Source organism: Mastigoproctus giganteus, chromosome 9, assembly GCF_048544385.1.
Source record: "Mastigoproctus giganteus isolate SK-2022 chromosome 9, ASM4854438v1, whole genome shotgun sequence".
NCBI classification, from domain to species: domain Eukaryota; kingdom Metazoa; phylum Arthropoda; class Arachnida; order Uropygi; family Thelyphonidae; genus Mastigoproctus; species Mastigoproctus giganteus.
In genome coordinates this window covers 220,498,479-220,520,694 of record NC_143583.1, presented here as the reverse complement: position 1 = coordinate 220,520,694, position 22,216 = coordinate 220,498,479, and the positions used below count along the sequence as shown (strand labels likewise).

Sequence of the window (22,216 nt, the reverse complement as noted above, 5' to 3'; positions counted from 1 at the left end):
CGGACGGTCTGTGACAGCCAAATCCTCTGCTTGCACCTTCACGATGGTAGGACTGTTAGTAATCCTGGGTATAACCTCCATGCACAAGTACATGGTGGGTGACCACCCAGGTGTGAACCAACGTAAGCAGGGGTCGAGGTGTGGCGCCCACACCACATGGAGGAACGCCCCCCTCTATGTTACCAGGCAGTACTAGGTGGTAGATGACTGTCATCAACCGGTGAAATACCACCACTTTGCTTATTGGAGGCTTGAAATGGTGGAACCCATGTTTAGTCTCTAGAGCTAAGTTCCGGTCAACCTTTCCCTATCTCTTCCATCATGCAGTATGATTGATGACTTTTGAGGTTATGATGAACGTCGTGGCGAGATCCAATATTCCTTACATTTCGAGGGTACAGCTCTAAAACGGTGTTCGCCGGCCGGCCGCTAGTTAGTACACTGGACTGAACCTATTGGTAACTCTCTAGGAGGCTTCCGGATCAGCTAGTGTATAATCTTGCTGTCTCTACTCTGCCAGATAGTGACTGGAGGGAGTCCGAGTAGTGTGTATGCGGGGAGCATTGTCGAGGCCATGTTATGTCAAGGATCTGGGTATATTCTTACCACATGTACGCCATATCCAAAAATTTCATTACTTCATACAGCATGTCCCACCTACTTTTTCTTACTATTGAATACACCATGAATTGTAAAACTAATAGAGTAAGCTTATCTGCGAAAAGATCTAAACCTCCCAAGGACTTCCTAATTCATTTCACAAATATACGTGGTCTCAATTCTAATCTCAACGATGTCCATTTCCACTTGCAGCCTGCCAAACCCCATGTACTTTTTCTGACAGAATCTCAGTTATCGGTTGATTCATCTACTGCTCATCTCAGATGCCCAAATTATTCACTGTATGATTCCTTTCGCCTCAAAGGTGGTACTTGTGCATATGTCCGTTCTGATATTCCCTGTCAGAGACTTGGCAATTTGGAATCTCCTCTCTTTGATCTTCTCTGGCTTAAAATCTCTCTACCTCATTGTGTTAAATTCATCTGTTGTCTCTACCGTTCTCCCAACTCCACTAATCACCTGGAGCTCTTTGACTTCCTCTCTTTGCAACTTGACTTTTTCCAGTCCAACTTTCCTAACAGTGAAGTAATTTTCCTTGGTGATTTTAATGTTCACAACTCCAGCTGGCTTCCGTTTTCTAGTCACACCGACCCAGCAGGTCGAGATGCTGAGGCTTTTGCAATTACTAATGACCTAGCACAGATTGTTCATTTACCTACAAGAATACCGGACAATCCTAATCATACAGCCAATACGCTTGATCTTTTTCTCACAAACAACCCTTCTAAGTACACGGTCGAAGTGAGAGGTCCTTTATGCACTTCAGATCACAACTTGGTGATTGTCTCTTCTCCTATGGAACCTTTATCTCATGGCTATTCCCAACCATGTGTTGTTTGGCATTACAAGAATGCAAAATGGGATGACCTGCGAGACTTCTTTTCTTCTTTTCCTTGGTCGGATTACTGTTTCAAAACTTCTGATGTCAACGTTTGCTCAGATCGTGTCAGTGAAATTATTCTTGCAGGAATGGAATCCTTTATCCCACACTCCACTTTAAAATCTCGTCCTTTATCTAAACCTTGGTTTTCCAATAAATGTGCTAAGGCTGTTCAAGAGAAGAATGTTGCATATCGTAATTGGCTTGTTTCTAATTCTTCAGTTTCATTTTCTGCCTACACCAAAGCTCGCAACCATTGTAAAGCAGTTATTAACCAGTTCAAACTAGAGTTTGAACAGGCTAAGAGTAGAAAACTTGCTTCTTGGCCTAATGGTAGCCGAGCATTCTGGTCTCTTGCCAAAGCTATTGGCCGCAACTTTTTCCCATCTTTGCTCCCACCTCTGTCCAAACCAGATGGTTCTGTTGCCACTTCAGCCAAGGATAAAGCTGACCTGCTAGCATCCCATTTTTCTTCCAGCTCATGTATTAATGATCTTGGTAAAACACCTCCCACCATTCCAACACGCTCCATTCAATGCCTCCTGTGGTCTTCCGTCAAAAGGATATCAGAAGGATTTTGATGAATCTTGATGCTAAGAAAGCTCCAGGTCCTGATGGTATTTGTCCACTTGTTCTCAAAACCTGTGCTCCTGAATTACTCCTATTCTTTGCCGCCTTTTTTCACTTTCTTATTCCAAAGGTGTTTTTCCTTCTGCTTGGAAATTTGCTCATATCCAGCCAGTTCCTAAAAAGGGTGACAAATCCCTCCCATCCAATTATCGTCCCATTGCAATTACTTCTACTCTTTCGAAAGTAATGGAGAAATCAATTAACCGCCAACTCTTAAACTACCTAGAAACCTTCCGTCTGATCAACGATCACCAGTATGGATTCCGTCAGTGTTGATCCACTGGAGATATTCTGGCTTATGTTACCCATTTATGGACTAATTCAATGGAAAGGTTTGGTGAAACACGAGTAGTTGCTCTTGACATCTCAAAGGCTTTTGATCGTGTTTGGCATAAAGGTCTTCCAAACAAGCTTCCATCTTATGGTTTGCCAGCTGGTTTTAGTAATTGGTTATCCAGTTTTCTCTCTGATCGCTCACTGAGGGTGATGGTAGATGGCTCTCTGTCTTCTAACTTCTCCACTAATGGCGGTGTCCCCCGAGGTTCAGTTCTTTCCCCCACTCTTTTCCTCTTGTATATCAATGACCTTCTTCCATTGACTGAAAATCCTATCCATAGTTTTGCCGATGATAGCACATTGCATTCAACTTTCCATTTTGAGAAAGCTTGTCCTGCTCAATCAGCTTCAACCTCTCGAAAATCTGCTACCAATTCCTTAAATGCCGATCTTCAGGTAATTCTCCAGTGGGGCAAAGACAACTTAGTTGATTTCAACCCTTCTAAAACTCAGTCTTGTCTTATATCTCGCAAAAATGATTCTTCTGCTCCTGTACTTATCTTTAGTGACACTCCGATTTCTAGGCAAAATGATATATCTCTTTTGGGGATTACCCTGACTTCTAATCTCTCTTGGCACAAGCACATTACAAATATTGCTTCCTCTGCATCTAAAAAACTTGGTTTTTTCTTTCGCTCTCGGCGTTACTTTTCTTCCAAACAGCTGCTCACTCTGTATAAATCGCAAATTCGCCCTGCCATGGAATATTGTTCCCATATCTGGGGTGGTGCCCCCAAAACCTCTCTGCGGCTTCTTGATTCCATTCAGAAGAGGGCAGTTAGCTTAATTAATGATTCATCTCTAACAGAGTCTCTCCACTCACTTTCTCATAGACGCACTGTTTCTGCTGCATGCCTCTTCTACAGATACTTCCATGGTCACTGTTCTTCTGAATTGGCTTCTATAATTCCCGCTCTCTCTTTCAAAACAGTCCGAACACGTGCCGCCACCAGCCAACATCCATTTACTGTCCAACTTCAAACCCACAGAACCAACTTTTCATCTTCCTCATTTATTCATTCAACTGCCGTTTTCTGGAACAATCTTCCTTCATACGTATTTCCTGAAAATTACAATCTACAGAAGTTCAAGTCCAATGTCAACAAATATCTTCTTTTGTCTTCTTAACCTCAAACTCAAGCACGGTACTAAGTACTATAGGTTCTAATACCTCTCGTGTTTGGGGTTCACATAAAAAAAAAAAAAAAAAAAAAAAAATATTCTACACATAAAAATAATTTTATGTATACATTATGGTTGTAGGGTACCTTTGCGCTTGCAGTGTCCCTGATCCATAATTCATATTATCGCAATTCTAATCCATCTAAATCTTAATTTTCTTCCCCCACACATACCATACAGCTTCTCTATTTATTTTTATTATTATTTTTTTTATTATTATTCGTAATTATATATATATATATATATAATTACGAATAATATACACAGTCGATTCCGGTTATTTGGGACACATCGGGACTAGTGCATTTTGGCCCGATTAAGCAGCTGTCCCAATTATCTGAATTTTCATGTAAAAAACAAGTTAAAAATACAATGGACTTCCACTTTACAATTGGTTCACTGTACAGTCAAATTATGTATTATTTTACGATGGATTCACCATTGCAAAGTACCATTCATTATATGATGTGTAGAAAGCGCCAGTCATTGTGATCACGTTTGTGAATTGAATTTTAATTCTATTAAACAGCGATTCTAATTAGTGAAAATAGGAGGAATATTATCAACAGGCTATAAAAGTAAAAATATATTAAGCACAAATTTACCCTTTATTACCTTACCAATTAAAAAATTAAATGATACGTGAAAATCGGAAGAATACATGTGATAATCGCCGTAGCGGAGTGGTGAGGCGTGCAGGTGCATAAGTACCCGTGCCTTGATTGACCGGGGTTCAAGTCTGTGACTGCTAAATACAGTGCTGTTTCTTGTATTCTGTCTATCTTGTGAACTCCTCTGACCGTTTGTTTGTCCCGGAGTATAAACAGAAAATTTATTTATTTACAGCTGACTCTTGATTTACTGGGATCGGATTAACCGGGACACTTAAACTCCAAATTAAAAAAAAAAAAAAAAAATCATAAAATTCAAGTAATGACTAGAATAGGTATAAACATATATTTTGCAAGTCGTAAATAAGTGATAAGAAGTGGCATTACAAGTCATTGGGAGATTAATGTGCCTATTATCTTGCAACCCCTGCTGTCTTCATACCCGCAGCTCAAAAAAAAGAAAGACCAAATGTTTAGTTTATTTTAGTGCGTCGTGTTGATTGTTGTGTTCTGTTGCATCGTAAAAAGACAAATTTTGTTTTGTTATTTATGTCAGGGATGTCGAAATTTTTTTTTGTATAGAAATTGTGAAAATGATGGGTAAACGCAAAAGAGTTGCGCTTTCAGTTAAACAAAAACTTGAAAATTATTTAAATGTTTGAAACAGTGCATCCGTTAAATCTCTAAAGAACCATTATAATGTTGGTGACCAAACTTTACGCGACATTGCAAAAAATAAAGGGAAGCATCGTATTGGATGTGCAAGTAATATGTGATAAGTTGTTTTATCTGTCACCATATTTTTTACGTAGGTTGTTGAACATTTTTCGGTACAGTAAATCCCCGACTTATGGAACTACGAATTTACGTAAATTTGTTTTCACTCAATTTTTTTTTTAATTTTTAAAATTGTAAAATTTAAAACAACAAAAAAAATAATAAGCAATCAATAATGACAATCACACAAATTGCACAAGTGAGTTCGGAGTAACAAGCAAAAAAATAGGAAAAAAGAGAGTCTTATAAATGTTTATGGTTTTTTTTTTTATATGACTGAAGATTTCAGTGAAGGGGACACACACTTCACCATAATAACGTAAAATCCCACAGAATTCCAGCTATCGGTATCATCACAAATGCAATAAGATTGAGTATTGATTGGGTAGTAAACCCATTTATAATAGATTGCCCAATAAAACGGAAGGTGCAAATTGCTTTTAATGTATTTTGTTAACCTCCAGAAATGTGCATTAGTAAAATTTCATTTTGACTGTTATCACGGTGCTGACTAAGAGAATAAGTGACAGCACTACTTGTAAATCTACCAACAAAAGGAACGTGATCGATTTGGATTAGAAAATTAAACTAATAAGAATGTATAAAATGGTCAAACATTAACAACTATCGCGCGGAATTCATATTTGTCAATAATAATATAGTAGCAATATGTTACTAGTCATTTCCGAGTTACGTAAAACTCAACGAAGTAAGAAGTCCTGGAACGTATCTCTTACGTATGTCGGGGACTCTGGTATTTTTGGATTAACCGGAAAATCGATTATCCGGGATTTGTTTTTTACCATCTATCCTGGAAAATCGAGAGTCTACTGTATTTATTACATACTAACTAGTTGACATTTGTGGGTGGGGTTAAAATTTAAAACAGTATAAAGATAAGCAATCAATAACAAAGAATGTGGCACACATAAATTGCAAGTAACACGATATGCGCAAGTGAGAATGGAGTAACAAGTTACGAAGCTTTAAAAATAGGAATGAAGAGAAGATTCTAAAAATTAAATTTTTTTTATGATTGAAGATTCCATGGAAGTGTAAACACATTTCACCATAATAACCCACAGAATTCCAGCTGTTGGTATTATCATTATCGCAAATTCAATAAGATCGAATTTGCTATACATTTATGATAGATTGCATTAACAGAAAAGCCCAATAAACAGTTGACTGCTAATTTTTTTTGTTGTTTTATGGTTGTGACCTCCAGAAATCCACCTGAACCACGTGGTATGGTCGGAGACAGTCGTAGGATAGTTGCGGTCTCCTGCCGCAGCACTGGAGATTAAACGGCATGTTGTCCCAATTAAGCGAAGTAAACCCTGGCTATTTTCTCGATTGGGTTCTGTTTTTTAAGATTTGTCCCAAATAACCGGAATCCACTTTGTGTGTGTGTGTGTGTGTGTGTGTGTGTGTGTGTGTGTGTGTGTGTGTGTGTGTGTTTTTTTACCCCTCACTCACTCATTTATCTGTTTCACACACCAGAGGGAGCATGCAATGGTGTGTAATGTAATTTAAATACTAATGCTTAATAATTAAGCTAAATAAGAAAGAATATAAAATATTAAAACTAGGGTTAGTGTGTAATTTTTAATTTTAGCATTAGTAGAGGCATTTGATGCAAGAAAGCAAGCTTATGCAGCATCAGCCAAAAAAAAAAAAAAAACCCACTTCCATTTCACCCCTCTGTTCGTTCAAAATACCTGTCCAGCTGAGCCTTAAACTTATTTAGGCTATCAACCTCCACCACAAGGGATGGAAGTCTGTTCCACCAACCAACCACCCGCTGGCTAAAGGCAAATTTCCGCACGTCTATCCTACATCTGTCTTTCCTCAATTTGAATTTATGCCCTCTCAGGCGATTTTTCTGAGCTAGAGGAAGAATCCCATTAGCATTGAGCATGCTTAAACCATTCAAGGCTTTATACACCTCTATCAGATCACCTCGCTGGTGCCTAGTCTCCAGACACTGTAATTTGCAAAACTTAAGCCTTTCTTCGTAAGAGCACCCCTTTGTTCCATTCACTAATCTTGTTGCCCTTCTCTGTACTCGTTCCAGCAGCTCTACATCCTTCTTGAAATGAGGCCTCCAGACCTGTATACAGTACTCTAGGTGTGGCCTGACCATCGCCTTATACAATGGAATAATCACCTCCTTATCCCTGCTGGAAAAATTCCTGTATATCATTGACAATACTCCATGAGCTACTCTTGCAGCCCGTCTGCACTGCTCAGAGAACTTCATATCTGCCTGCACAACCACCCCCAAGTCCCTTTCATTCTCTACCACTGTCAGTGTAGTACCACAGAGTTGATACGTTGCTCTGGGGTTGCTGTTTCCCATGTGTAGTACTTTACATTTGTCAATGTTAAACTTCATTTGCCACCTCTCAGCCCATCTGCTCAACCTTTCCAGATCCTGTTGCAGCAGCATAGTGTCAGTAGTGTCCTTGACAACCCTGCCAACCTTTGTATCGTCTGCAAACTTGGACATTAAGCCCGATATACCATCATCAATATCAATGGTGTGTAATGTAATTTAAATACTAATGCTTAATAATTAAGCTAAATAAGAAAGAATATAAAATATTAAAACTAGGGTTAGTGTGTACTTAACTGTAATATTTATGGTTGTGTTGGTGACACACTCTCATTCATTCTTCTGGCTTTCATTTCATTTGTTTAACTCTTGCTTTCTGCACTGCACTCTCTGGGCATCTCAACTTACTGTTATTCTTCAGTTGTGGTGCAGGCCTAGCTGCAAGTTTTTTGCAGGCCAGGGAGAATGCAGTGATAGTGTTTTGTTTTGTTAGTAAATGTTTGTTAGTATATATAAAGTAGTGTAAGTTATTATTAACTTTGAATTCTTTCAGCCAATTACATTTGCTCTTCCACTCATTCCCATTCACCATAACACTCATTCACTCATTTTTCCTTCGTGCAGGGACACTCTTTCTTTCACCAAATTTAACATTTATTCCCTTTTACCATAATTCCTAATTCATTCTTTCACTCAGTGACCAGCCTATTCAATTTTTGCTAGGAGGGAGAGGGAGGTGATTATACTGTTGTACAAGGTAATGGTCAGGCCACACTTGGAGTACTGTTTACAGTTCTGGAGACTTCATTTTAGGAAGGATGTAGAGTTGCTAGAATGAGTACAAAGAAGGGCAAAAAGATTGGTGAGAGGAACAAAAGGGTGCTCTTGCCAAGAAGAGCTTAAGTTCTGCAAATTGCAGTGCCTGGAGAGTAGGCATTTGTGAGGTGATCTGATTGAGGTGTATAAATCCTTGAATGGGTTGAGCAAGCTGAATGCTGATGGAATTATTTCTGTTGCTCAGATTAAGAGCCTGAGGGGGCATAGATTCCAATTGAGGAAAGACAGTTGTAGAATAGATGTGCAGAAATTTGCCTTTAGCCAATTGGTGGTTGATTGATGGAACGGACTTCCATCTTTTGTTGTGGATGTAGATAGCCTAAATAAATTTAAGGCTGAGCTGGACTGGCATTTGGAACGAATGGAGGGGTGAAATTGGTAGTTTTTGTTTTTTTTTTCTTTTGGCTGGTGCTGCATAAGCTTGCTTTCTTGCATCGTATGTCTATGCTATTGCTAAATTCTGTGGGTATGCACTTTTTAAGTCTATAATACAAGCCACTTTTGACTGCTTCCAGATAAAGTGGGAGAGCTTCAGCTAGCATTTGTAGCGCAGGTGTGCTCACTATGCAACATGCTCTGGTAATGGTGAGAGAAGTATTGTCCTTTGTATCGATTCTAATTTATTGCTGTTTCTTACTATGACTGAGCAGGTGAACCATGCACCAGCTCCATAGGCAATAACATGTAGGAACATTTCTTGTATAGTTGGGGTGGAAGGCACAAAAGTCAGTTAATTTTTTGCAGCTGTGTTGCCTGATTTTCAAGTGCAAGCTCTGGTTTTGATGTGGGCAGCTGAGAGTTTGATGGGCCCCTCAATTTAAGTCCTTCGATGGCATCCACCCTGTTCTTCAGGCAATTATACCAGATAGATAAAATAGTAACTTCATTAATTATCTTGACAAAGATGTAAATGATACCTCTAACAAATTCAAAATATTCTTATAAACTTAAGTCAGATGAATTGATGAGACTTGTGGCAGAGAATAAAAATGCTTGGGATGCATATAAATTATCAGGTGATTAAGAAGCATATGATAGATATAGTCTAGTCTGTAATCAAGTCACAAAGGAAGTTAGGCAAACTAAGGCCTGTTAGTTCCACCCAGGTCTATTTACAACGTTTCTCCTAACTGGCCATGGTGTCTTCAACACCAGGTTAACTTATTTTCGAATAATGGAAGACCACCTCTGCACAAGTGGAGAGATAGAAACATGGTCCCACTTTACGTGCAGCTGCGACCAGAAGACCTCCACTGTTAACTTATGATGGAACTCGCATATCTACCAGCAGGACTGGAGCTTCACCTTCTAGACTCGAGGGAAGAGTTCCTGGCCTTCACGAAGTTTGCACAAGAGGTGTTTTCTAGGTGGAGGACACATTGCTATTCATCACAACTAAAGCCAGTAACTGAATGAAACAACTCAACCTAATTGAACAGAAACATTCAAATGGAAAGGTTGAACTAACCACACTAAAGACCTTTTGCAACAGGACCAGGACTGGACACGAAACTAACGCAGTCCACTGCTCACCTGTCTCGAGATTCCTCTGCGGCAGAAGACACCAGTGATCACCAAGTCACACTTGACTCTACACATCTCCTGAACCTGACACCAGCAGCTGTGACCTCTGAAGCAAACTCACCGGACATGACTATTGCTGCATCTTGCTGCTAAGGCCATTGGCCTCCCCATACCAGTGCACTGTTTGGTTGGTTATTTGGTTTTTAGGAGCATTAGACCCAGTGCACTCTTGCACGGTACTTTCTTCCTACTTCCTGGGTGGGGGGGGAGAAGTCAATTGTCTCCTCGCCACCCCATTTTCTTCCATCTGGTGGGGCATAGGCATGCCTTGCTGACCATTTGGGGTCGCCTTCTCTGTTGACCCCACCTCTGTCTTACCCCCTCAGTCTTCAGTCTCCCCACCCTCTTTCTAACTTTGCGACTGCATCTAATGAAACCAAAATTTTCCAAACCCACACTCAGAAACTTAAGTCAACCATGCAACAACCCTATTACCATTTGGCTTACCCCCTTTCAGCATAAAATATTTTATTTTTTTTTTTTTAGGTCCTAGCCACTGAAATCTCAGGAAATTAGGTAGCAGGGCCTGCCAGAGTAAATATAACTATACTGGATGTACCTGGTCTGCCTCCACGAGGCCAAGTGTGGGTAATTGTGGGTCCCATTAGGGGCCCAATGGCTAAAAGGTCAGGTGAACAATAGTACGAAACATTACACATATACAAGACCCACACACTTTTAAATCTCTGGCCTTTACAGTCTACAGTCAGTCCTCGTATAATACGTGTTTGCATTACACGAATTCGATCATACACGATTTATAAATAGGGGAACGATATCTTATATAACACGAACCGAATTCGCTTATGCACGATTCGCCTTTGTGTTTACAAGAAATGGCAGTCGAACGTGGAATCACCCCAACCGAACGCAACACGATAGGAATGAAGAGAAGATTCTGAAAATGTATTTATGTTTTTTCTATCAGTGAAGGGGAAACACATTTCACCATAATAACGTAAAAACCAACACAATTCCAGCTATCGGTATAATCGTAAATGCAATTAGATCGAGTTTACTACCAGTTTATAACAGATTCCACTAGCAGAAACGCAACTGGAAATTGTTTTTATTGTTTTATGGCAGTAACCCCTAGAAATGTGCTTTAGTAAAATGTGGGGTGTTAATAGTGTATCTCGGCCTTTACGGTGTTGTTTATTCAGTTGCTACACGCGCGCAGCTTTCTTTATGTGTATCAAGCAACTCGTTTTGTAATTGTGCTTTATTCCCTAAAAATGAGTAAAATACTTAAAAGGTGTGAAAAGGAAGCGTCCTGTTGAAGACAGTGCAGATTCAGAGAGAAAAAGAAAAGCAATATCGATAAACAGAGGCGGACTGGATCAAAAATTCTTACCGGGGAAAATTTATAGTGGTCTCGTACTATGGTTTATGGCCAAAATCACACCGGTCTCCGGCCCACCGGGGTGTCCCCGGTAAGGCTTATGGCCAGTCCGCCTCTGTCGGTAGAGAAAAAATATGAAATTGTGAAACGCTTTGAGCGAAATGAAAGACCATGTGATATTGCACGTGCTACAGACCTAAATGAGGCAACGCCGAGAATTAGAAAGAACGCAGAGAAAATAAAAACAATTTTCATAGCGGGAACAACTCAAAGCATAATTAAAATCCATTAGATTAAGGCACAAGAATTGGAAGAGATGGAATGGCTGTCATCTGTTTGGATAGAGAATCAAACGAAAAACAAATTTTCTTACGATAGAAGCAAAAGCATTAGCACTATTTTATTACGTAATAGTCGTAATAAAATGCGTAAGTATTTTATTACGATTATTTATTGTGTTTGGTAATGTTTTGGTTACAAATGTGTGTTCAATCTTGGGTGGTTGGCACCTAACCCCACTTTTCCCATAGGGTCTGTTGTTTATATTGCACGATTTTGCATTGCACGAGGGTTTCTAGGAACGCAACTATCGTGCTATACGAGGACTGACTGTACTGTATCACTCTACAATCTATACTTTGCGTAGATGGGGGGAACCTGTGATGCCATTTGACTCAAAAATACTTTACACTTTAAGGCAGTTTATTAGAAATCTCTTGCAAAGAAAAGCAGCAAAAACTTTGTTACTTAGTGTATATTAACAGTAGAAAGAAGGGATTAAATCACAGTGGTCCACTTGATGTTCAATGGTTTAAATGTCAGTGATGCTGCTCATGTTAATGACAAACTGAATAGGCATTTTGCATCTACATTCACACATAAGGAATTCTTTAGAGAAGGGAATGCCAGAAGGTTATCAAACTCTATCAGGGAGTTAAATGATTTTGTGACAACTGAGAGAAAAGATTAAAAGTATAGAAATTTTTGATACTAAACAAAAAAAAAACCAATAGGATGATTGCCTGTTAACAAATCTATGCTGTAGCCACACCATAGATTTGTTAACAGGCAATCTTGTCTGACCAATCTGATTGGATACTGTGATGCAGTAACAAAGAAACTGGATGCAAAAAAATAACTTTGATATCATATACTTGGATTGCAGTAAAGCTCTTGATACTGTTTCAAGTAAAAGACTGATGGCAAAATTGGGAGCAGTGTGGCATTATGGGCAAGTTACTGCTATGGATAAAGGGATATCGAGTGGGAGAAGACAGACTGGTTGTTAATGGACACTGTACTTTTGGACTAGTGTTATTAGTGGAATTCTCCAAGGTTCAGTGCTGCGACCAATTGTTTCCTCTATTTATTAATGATATTGATGAAGGTATATCAAGCTTAAAGTCTGAGTTCTGAGATGATAAAAAGTAGGCAGGCTGATTAATCACAATCAAAGTAAGCTATTGTCATTCTAGAAAAATTAGACAAATAGGCTGAGAAGTGGCAGTATCCCAGATTAATGTACTTACTATGTGCTTCTACACTCAGCATAGTGGAAAATGGTATGGGCTGTGGGAGTATTTTTGCTGTCAGTTATGAAAGTCTTTGTACCATGCAGCAGGCTGCCAGGACAGTTCATTGGGGTTTTGTCAATGATATACAAGAACTTTGCTAGCCCGGATAAGGGCATGCTTATTCCATTGTACAAGCCAATAGTTCGGCTGCATCTTGAGTACTGCATACAGGTCTGGAGGTGTCATTGACAAAGGATGTGGATATGCTGGAACTGATGTAGAGAAGGGTAAATGGGTGAAGATCGCCAAGAAGGGCTTGTTATGCAAATCATGTATACTAGGTACCTATGATGAGATCTGATTTGAGGGGTTTAAAGCCTTGAATGCATTGAGTAAGCCCAACGTTGATGCCATTCTTCAAACCACACACATGAGGGGGCATAAATTCAGGTTGAAGAATGTTTGTGGGATAGATGCGCAAAAGTTTACATTAAGCCCGCAAATAGTTGATTGTTGGAACAAACTGCCATATGATGTGGAAATGGTAGTTTGAATAAATTTAAGAAAGAACTGGCAAATTATTGAATAAGATGGACAGGTGATGTAGGAAGGGCTTTTTTTTTTTTTTTTTTTTTTTTTCTACTATGTCTGATGCTTTATAAGTTTGTTTGCTTTCTTGCACCTTGTCACTACCAATACAAATTCTGCACAATAAATGAGGGAAATTGGCTGATTTCACTTTGATAGATATTTAAATTTTTAAATAGAGTAGTACTTATTGAATAGAACTTATTGAGCCATTGCTGCTCTGTTATCTATTAATTAAATATTTATTGCATGAAATGCTACATAGATATTTAAATTTAAAAATTTATCTATGCAGTGGCATGCCTGCTTTCTGGTTATGTTATGTTATGTTACGGCATTTCGAACAGCACTGGCATTTCGTACATACATTATATTTTGATTGGATGAAAACAGATTATAATATGAATTTAATTAATTTATATTAAATCTGGACATCATTACATGTTATTATGCATTAAATAATATCAGATATTGAAAATCAAGTTTTCTCTTTTTTAGGGTGAAAGACTTCAGAATGTTGTGCCTTGTACAATAGCTCAGGTTTTGCAGATTCCTGAAACAGAGGAACATTTGAAAATTGGAACTATGACTGCACACATGGTATATATCCTGATTTATTCACTCAATATCATTTTCATTTTGAAATTATATTAATTCTTCCTGCCCATTGGGATCTTTTAGGTTTCTTTTCAGTTTTTCTATTTTTAACACATCTTATTAATTAAAAAAATTGTTGTAAAATAAAACAAGTTACAGGTGTATTGTCATTGTGTTCTCTATGTGGAATCCATCGGGTAAGTTATGCCTCTGAAATGTAAAGAAGCAGGACGTTGATTTAGTTCTCCACATTTAAAAATGTAAAGCTTTATATATTAAGATGGAAGTCTTGATGACTGATAGTACCATTAATTATTATGAATAGGACATTTTCATAGAGTGGGGAGCAACAAATGCATTTGGTAATTACTTGCTCGTATAGTGGGGGTGGGAAGGAGGACGGCAATCAGTCCATTTTTATATAACCAGTATATTTCATCAACTTATTGCAGAATAAAAAGTTTGGTGCACTACACTAATATTGAACAATATAGAATTAAAACCCATGAAAAGTTGTGACTTTTTGAACCAGTATGGTTGAGCCCTATTGAAGTAGGAGGGGGGAGCAACATGAGGGCCATATGAGTTGGGAGTCAGTCCCCAAAGTAAATCAAAATAATTTTTCTGGTAGGTTTTTTCACGGAATAATTAGTATTAGAAGTATGAAAATTATGCTAAAAAGCAAGGTTATACCGATGCAATACCATCGCTTTGCTTATTGGAGGCTTGAAGTGGTGAAACCCATGTTTAGTCTCTAGAGCAAAGTTTCTGGCAACCTCCCCCTTCTCCCTCAACCCATGCATGGTACTACTAATGCTAACTAGTACCAATACTAATATAAAATAATACTTATAATACAATACTATAATATGATATTAACACTAGGTGGTAGATGGCTCTCATCAACCCATGCAATACCATGACTTTGCTTTTTGGAGGCTTGAAGTGGTGAAACCCAAGTTTAGTCACCAGAACCAAGTTTCCGGCATCCCTTCTCTCCCCATCTCCTTCAACCCATGCACGGTACTAGTACGGTTTTGATACCTTTTGTGTTTGGGATTTTCATAAAAAAAAAAAAAAATTGCCCTTCTTATAATTTAATTTGTGCCCAGAAAACAAATACCAATACCAAAGTCAGATTAGATCAGATCATGGTTTCTAAATTTCTGACATTTTTAATCTTCGGGAACAGAAAATTGTGTTTCTCGAAAAATCAAGAATCAAGAAAATTTTATTTTATTGATTAGCATTAGTAGAGGCATTTGATGCAAGAAAGCAAGCTTATGCAGCATCAGCCAAAAAAAAAAAAATACCTGTCCAGCTGAGCCTTAAACTTATTTAGGCTATCAACCACCCGCTGGCTAAAGGCAAATTTCCGTATGTCTTTCCTCAATTTGAATTTATGCCCTCTCAGGTGATTATTCTGAGCTAGAGGAAGAATCCCATCAGCATTGAGCATGCTCAAACCATTCAAGACTTTATACACCTCTATCAGATCACCTCGCTGGTGCCTAGTCTCTAGACACTGTAATTTGCAAAACTTAAGCCTTTCTTCGTAAGAGCACTTTGTTCCATTCACTAATCTTGTTGCCCTTCTCTGTACTCGTTCCAGCAGCTCTACATCCTTCTTGAAATGAGGCCTCCAGACCTGTATACAGTACTCTAGGTGTGGCCTGACCATTGCCTTATACAAGGAAATAATCACCTTATCCCTGCTAGAAAAATTCCTATATATCATTGACAATACACCATGAGCTACTCTTGCAGCCCGTCTGCACTGCTCAGAGAATTTCATATCTGCCTGCACAATCACCCCCAAGTCCCTTTCATTCTCTACCACTGTCAGTGTAGTACCACAGAGTTGATACGTTGCTCTGGGGTTGCTGTTTCCCATGTGTAGTACTTTACATTTGTCAATGTTAAACTTCATTTGCCACCTCTCAGCCCATCTGCTCAACCTTTCCAGATCCTGTTGCAGCAGCATAGTGTCAGTAGTGTCCTTGACAACCCTGCCAACCTTTGTATCGTCTGCAAACTTGGATATTAAGCTTGATATACCATCATCAATATCATTTATAAATACAGAAAACAATAATGGACCAACACTGAGCCCTGAGGGACTCCACTAATAATATTAGTCCACGATGAGCAGTGTCCATTGATTACCACTCTCTGTCTTCTCCCCCTCAACCACCCCTTTATCCATAGCAGCAATTTGCTTCCAATGTCACACTGCTCCAATTTGTGTAGCAGTCTTCCATGTGCAACAGTATCAAAAGCCTTTCTAAGACTTCCCCTTAACAAAACCATGCTGTGTCCGAGCTATAACTGAAGTCTTGTCTAAATGATCCTGCAGTGCTTCTTTAACCAGTGCCTCCATTAATTTTCCTGGAACAGAAGTTAAGCTCACAGGTCTATAATTACTTGTGTCAGCCTTTGATCCTCCTTTGTGAATTGGGGTCACATTTGCACATTTCCAGTCTATGGGTACCTCCCCTGAGTCCAAGGAAGCTCTCATAATTATGGCTAACGGTTTGCTTACTTCCTTTGCTGCCTCCTTTAATATAACTGGATAGATCCCATCCACCCCGGGTGCCTTTCTTGTGTTTATCTTCAACAGTTTCTCCTCCACTTTACTCCCAGTTATTTCAAGATTCTGTAGCTTACTGCTAGAGTTGAATACACCTCTGGCATTCCCCTCACTGAATAACTCCTCATGTGTGAATGTCGATGCAAAATATTCATTTAGTTTGTTAGCTACCTGAGCAGGGTCATCAACAGTTGACCCATCAATATCAAGTGGACCAATCTGATTCATCCCCTTCCTTCTAGAGTGTATATAAGTAAAGAACTCTTTGCTGTTTTTCTTTGCATCCCTTGCCAAGGATTTCTCATAATCTGCCTTCGCCTGCCTAACCTCCTTTGTAACTTGGTTGCATATCAACTTGTATCTATCATAGGCTTCTGTGTCATGTGTTAATTTGTAAGTATCCCATGCATTTTTCTTCTCTGCCATATGCCTCATTAGTTCGTCTGACATCCATTTTGGCCTAAACCTTGAACAATATTTCTTAGTTGGTATGTAAAGCCTAGTAGCTTCCAAGATTAATTCTTTGAATGCTTCCCATTTTGAATTTGCTGTTGGTAACATCATCAGTTGGTCCCACTGTATAGAATTTAAATACTGTCTCAGTCCATCGTAGTCGCCTTTACTGAAGCAATAACCCTTCCCTTTACCCCTAATGGTAGTTACCTCTTTGAGTAAATCCCACTTCAGCACGCTGTGATCACTGCCACCTAGTGGTTCAATTATCTGCAGATTCTTAATCCATGAAGAGTCACTGCTGATAATCAAATCAAGAGTATTACTCCCTCTAGTTGCCTCCCGAACATGCTGATGTAGCCGACCGGGCTAGCCGAGTGGGTAAAGTACCTACCCGGCAACCCAAAGGTCGCGGGTTCGATTCCCGCCTCGGGCTTGGATCAAAGTACTGCAAAAACCTTGGGAGGTGCAATATGGCCACAGAAGCCGATGCGCCAACAACTACCAAATCAAAAAAAAAAAAAAAAAAAAAAAATGCTGATGTAGAAAACAATCATCCAATAAATCCACAAAAGCCCTGCTAGTGCGTGAGTGACCAGCCCCCAAATTCCAGTCAATATCTGGGAAATTAAAATCTCTCATTATAAGACTCTCTGATTTACTGGCCCACTCTATTTCCTTGTACAGTTTCTTATTATACTCATCACAGTCATTAGGCCTATAGCACACTCCTACTCTCAATTTTGATCTCCCAATGCTTATGTCACAGCAAACTGACTCAACACTGCACTGTCCAGCAATGTCGACTGGCTTCACTTCCTTGGTTTTTATGTGTTTCTTAACTAATAGCCTAACCCCTCCCCCCTTCCTATCCTGTCTATCCTTTCTGTAGACGTTGTACTCCCCAAATTCCAGTTCTGCATCCCTTATATCTGTGTGACACCACGTCTTTGCTATCTCTTTGATAAGAATTGGTTCTTATTCCAGTAGAATAATGAATATATAAGTATATAAGTAAAATACTAAAATTTAAGAAGAATTAGATATTAAAAATACAATTCGATGAACGTAAACAGAAAATTTTATTTATTGGTACAGGGTTCAGATAGGCCACATTATTTTATACATTTATTTGAAAACACTTTAAGTTTGAGATTTACATAAAAGAAAATTCTAAGTAAACACTAATACTGAAACAAAAAAAATAATAAGGGAAACTAATATTAGCATTTAACAATTTACAGATATTGTTAAAATGAGATTCTAAAAAATGCTGCACATTTAATTGCTTGGTTGGAAAGCCCGGATCTTTGAGTAGTTAAATATAAGCCTAAAGTAGAAAAATTTCTGTCATTTTGGGTCTAATTGTTAGCAGTGCATCTAATAAAATTTTTGGATTCAGTGTCAGTGTGCATCACTTCATATAAATTCATTTCACTTCTTAATAATGAAAATACCTTATTTGATTGGATTGGCTCTGCTTTTGCCATTAAAATGAATAAATCTTTTACTAACACTGTTTTTAAATCCGCTTCCAATTCCCCGGGTTCTGAATTTTCCATTTCTTTGTTTATATTATTTTCTGTTTAAGACTCTTCTATTGAAGTACACTTTTCTTTGAAAATTCGTTCCATTATCGATTTTGCAAATCACATAATTTGATTTTTATTTACCATAGCAAAAAATCATTATTAATCTCATTTAAACTATTTGGATTGCTTAAATATCTAATATGGAACACTAAAGCTTTATCTCTACGTTTAAAAAGCTGCTGTTTTTTTATGAAAATCCCAAACATGAGCGGTATTAGAACCTATAGTACTTAGTACCGTGCAAGGGTTGGAGATTGAGGAGAAGAAAGAAGATATTTGTTGACTTGAACTTGAACTACAGTATGCTTGCACATGTTGGTTATACTCAGGATTACTAATAGTCCCACCCTCATGTAGGTACAAGCAGCAGATTTGGTTGTCACAGACCATCCAGACTTTACCGAATTAGGTTCATTTGACTTGAGTGTCACCCAAATATCAGTTCCATCAGCATTTTAGACTCTCAGGTAGCAAGCACAGTTTGTCTGGTATATCTGATAGAATGTCTGTGACAGCCTCAAGGACCTGTGGCTGTCACAGCCACTGCCACAGATTCAGTATCATTTAATACGTTGACTGCCAGGTTAGTTTAAGAAAAAATTTACCCTGGGGCCAAAAATATATAGTAAATAATTTGATTGGTAATTCTAAAATAAATATTGTAATGTCAGTGTTATGTCATTTTTTTGCATAAAATATCAAAAAAAAAAAAAAGTGTTTTTGTGTCACATATATGTGGCCAACATGGCCCAGTTGGTTTCTTTATTTCTTGAGAAGCTACATCAGCCACATACATGTGATGCTATTACGGCACACATATGAAAGTCATTTGTAATTAGTTTATTGCACGTGTGTGTGTGCTGCAATAAACAAATTGCAATAAAATAAACTCACAAACTTGTAGAAATAAGTTTGTCAGTATTGTTAAAGATTTTCTCAAAACAAGTTCGTTAGTGCACCGTATTATTCATTATATTGTATTGTGTGTTTCTCCATAAGTTTGCACAAGTGTGTTTTAAAAAAAAAACCCAACTCTAAAAAGCAATGACTAAAAGAAGGAGAACTGAGAGAAATTGCTGAAAATCTTAGTAGTAGTTCTGAAGATGAAAAAGAAGATTTTGACTGATGATTCGGTAAAAGATCCTGACTGTTTTTTCATCAAAATAAGGAGATACTGATGAACAAATTGAAACAATTTGTTCATCAGTGTATGAACCTGAGATTGAAGCGATTGAAACAAATGAAGTTATTGAATGGACTGAATACGAAGGATCGAAAAAAAGATTTGATTTTACAGGCAAATCGGGACTGCAAATAGACATATCAAGGAATATTACTCAACTTGAGGCATTTTCATTATATTTTTTTGACAAAGAAGTCATAAATCTTATTGTAACAGAAACAAACAGATATGCCAAACAGAAAATTCAATGTACCAGCGCATCCTGGCAGAGTCTAAAAAAGTGGGTTCTGATAACAATTGGTGATGAGATAAGAAAGTTTTTCAGGCTTCTTATGTGGATGGGACTAGGAAGATTGGCAGTATTGCATCTTACCTATGAAAATATACCTATACCAAACCTACCTATAAAAATGCCTAGTAACAAAAATTATGTCACACAACAGATTTGGATTGTTGTTATGCCTCATTCATTTTTCAGACAATGAAACTGCCATTCCAGGGGACAAGCTCAGTAAGATACAACACCTGACAGATGTTTTGCAGCTAAAATTTCAGAAAATATTTTTTCCTGGGCAATCTTATGTCATTGACGAAGTTTTTCAAGGCTGGATGGCAGAAGAAAACACTAATGAACAAATTGAAAAGCCTGAAGAACCCTTGTTGATTCTCATCCAGTATTCTTATTCCTTAGAGGTGCTGGCTGACATTCTGACAATATATATCAAATAAAGCTCACAGATGTGGAATTAAGCTTTAAAGGAAGATGAAAAGAAACTAAACAAAAACCACTTCCTATTCTAGCATATAATAAAGGAAAAGCAGACATTGATCTGTCAGACCAAATGGTTTCTTATGCCACAACGCTAAGAAAGGGGATAACGTGGTACTGCAAATTAGCGATAGAGTAGAGTTTCCATTAGCTGTGATATTACGTGAAGGTAATTCACAGAATATCTGATTTGCCTGTAATCTTGTCCTAAAGCCATCTTGCTCTTTCGTTTGATTCTCATCAAGTATTCTCTCTAATCTGTTAGTAATGACCCTTGTGAACAACTTATAGATGTGGGATAACAAGTTAATGGTCTGTAATTTCCAATTTCTGATTTATCCCCTTCTTATGCAACAAAACTGTGATTGCATTATTCCACTCCTTAGGCGTCATACCTTCCCTAATGTATTTTGTGAAGAGTCTTGCCAGTTTCTGTGTCATGTCTCTTCCTCCCAATTTTAACAAGTCTACAGTAACTTCATCTTCCCCTAGGGCTTTGATTCTTCATTTCATGTTCTACTTCATCATGAAGGATAACAGGTATGTTGTATGTGTTTCTAATTTGGAATCCATCTTCCACACTGCTTGCATCATTCCCTCGCTCCTTATATAATTCTTTATCTGCTATTTGAATTATGCCTTCTCTGCTGTTTATAAGTACACTATCGCTATCCTTCAGTTTCAGTATAATTTTTCTGTCTGTATTACTACTCATGGCTGCTGATTTAAGTCCTTTGTTTTCCCTTAATGCTTATTCTACTTTTCTTGTGTTAAATATTCTTATGTCCTTTCTGAGTGTCTGATGGCTTTGCATAACTCAGTATACTCAATTTTGTCCTTGTCAGTGTTTATCTTGCTCTTCATTTGTTGTCTTCGGTTCATCATAACAAGTGTTTCTTGACAAATTTTTTCTTGTTTAGAATTCTTTTTACCTATAGGGTCATTCCATGTCACGCGCCGTTGGGGTCCCTTCTCAACCATCTTCAATTTTGTTGAAACTTGGTGTAGATGTTTAAACAGGTTTCAAATGAAGCTGTGCTAAATTTCAGTTCAAAATGTAGTATTCGTGAGACACCAGCACCTTTTCTATGAAGGTCGCTTGTGTTATGCAGCCTAAATAACAAAAAAAATTTCAGTCTTAAGTGTCACTGTTGCACAACGTTGAGAGGTAGTGCTCTGAAACTTGGTATACCTAGTTAACTTTTGGCAGAGAATGCAAAACTTTTGGTGTCCAGGCTCAAAAACCTTCACATATTTTACAATGTGAAGGTTTAAAACTGGCACCAAAAATTTGTCGCGACAAATTTAAACAAGACTTTTGAGTCATAAACTATGAATTTGGCCTAATTAAATATCAGCTCTTATAATTGTTTTCTGGCTGAGATATTATCCTTCAAAGATTGACTCAAAATTTGAAAGTCAAATTTGACCTATCTTAATGTGGGACCTCTTCATTTCTCTCGTTTTTGCCACCAGTGCAAAGAGAAGAGTTTCAGCTACAATGATCATGGTTTATCTGTTTTGTCTTTTGCACCTAAGGCCTTAAAATTAAACCTAAACATCAAGTAGTTTATGTGCTGTATTGTTATTTTGTGAGATCTTTTTTGTTGCAGAACACTTCCTTAATCCTGCCTAATGTTTAGAATAATCTAGAAATTGAGTATATTCTAGAATTCTAGAACTAGGAAGGGCACTCGGTGGATTTTTGGCTGCTGTAAAGGGATAAGTATTTTGATACTTTACCATATTCTTTTTTTATTAACATACTACATTGTATTTTACAAAGATATTA

General features: G+C 38.0%; 1 protein-coding gene across 1 annotated transcript in view; it reads left to right on the top strand.

The window, feature by feature from the left end:
• The window catches only part of RPA2 (Replication protein A2), a 382,124-nt gene that overhangs the window by 153,822 nt on the left and 206,086 nt on the right, over positions 1-22,216 (top strand). The window contains exon 3 of the mRNA XM_090381178.1: positions 13,739-13,840. Within this exon, the coding sequence (XP_090237304.1) occupies positions 13,739-13,840 (102 nt within the window). The remainder of the gene's footprint in view (positions 1-13,738; positions 13,841-22,216) is intronic.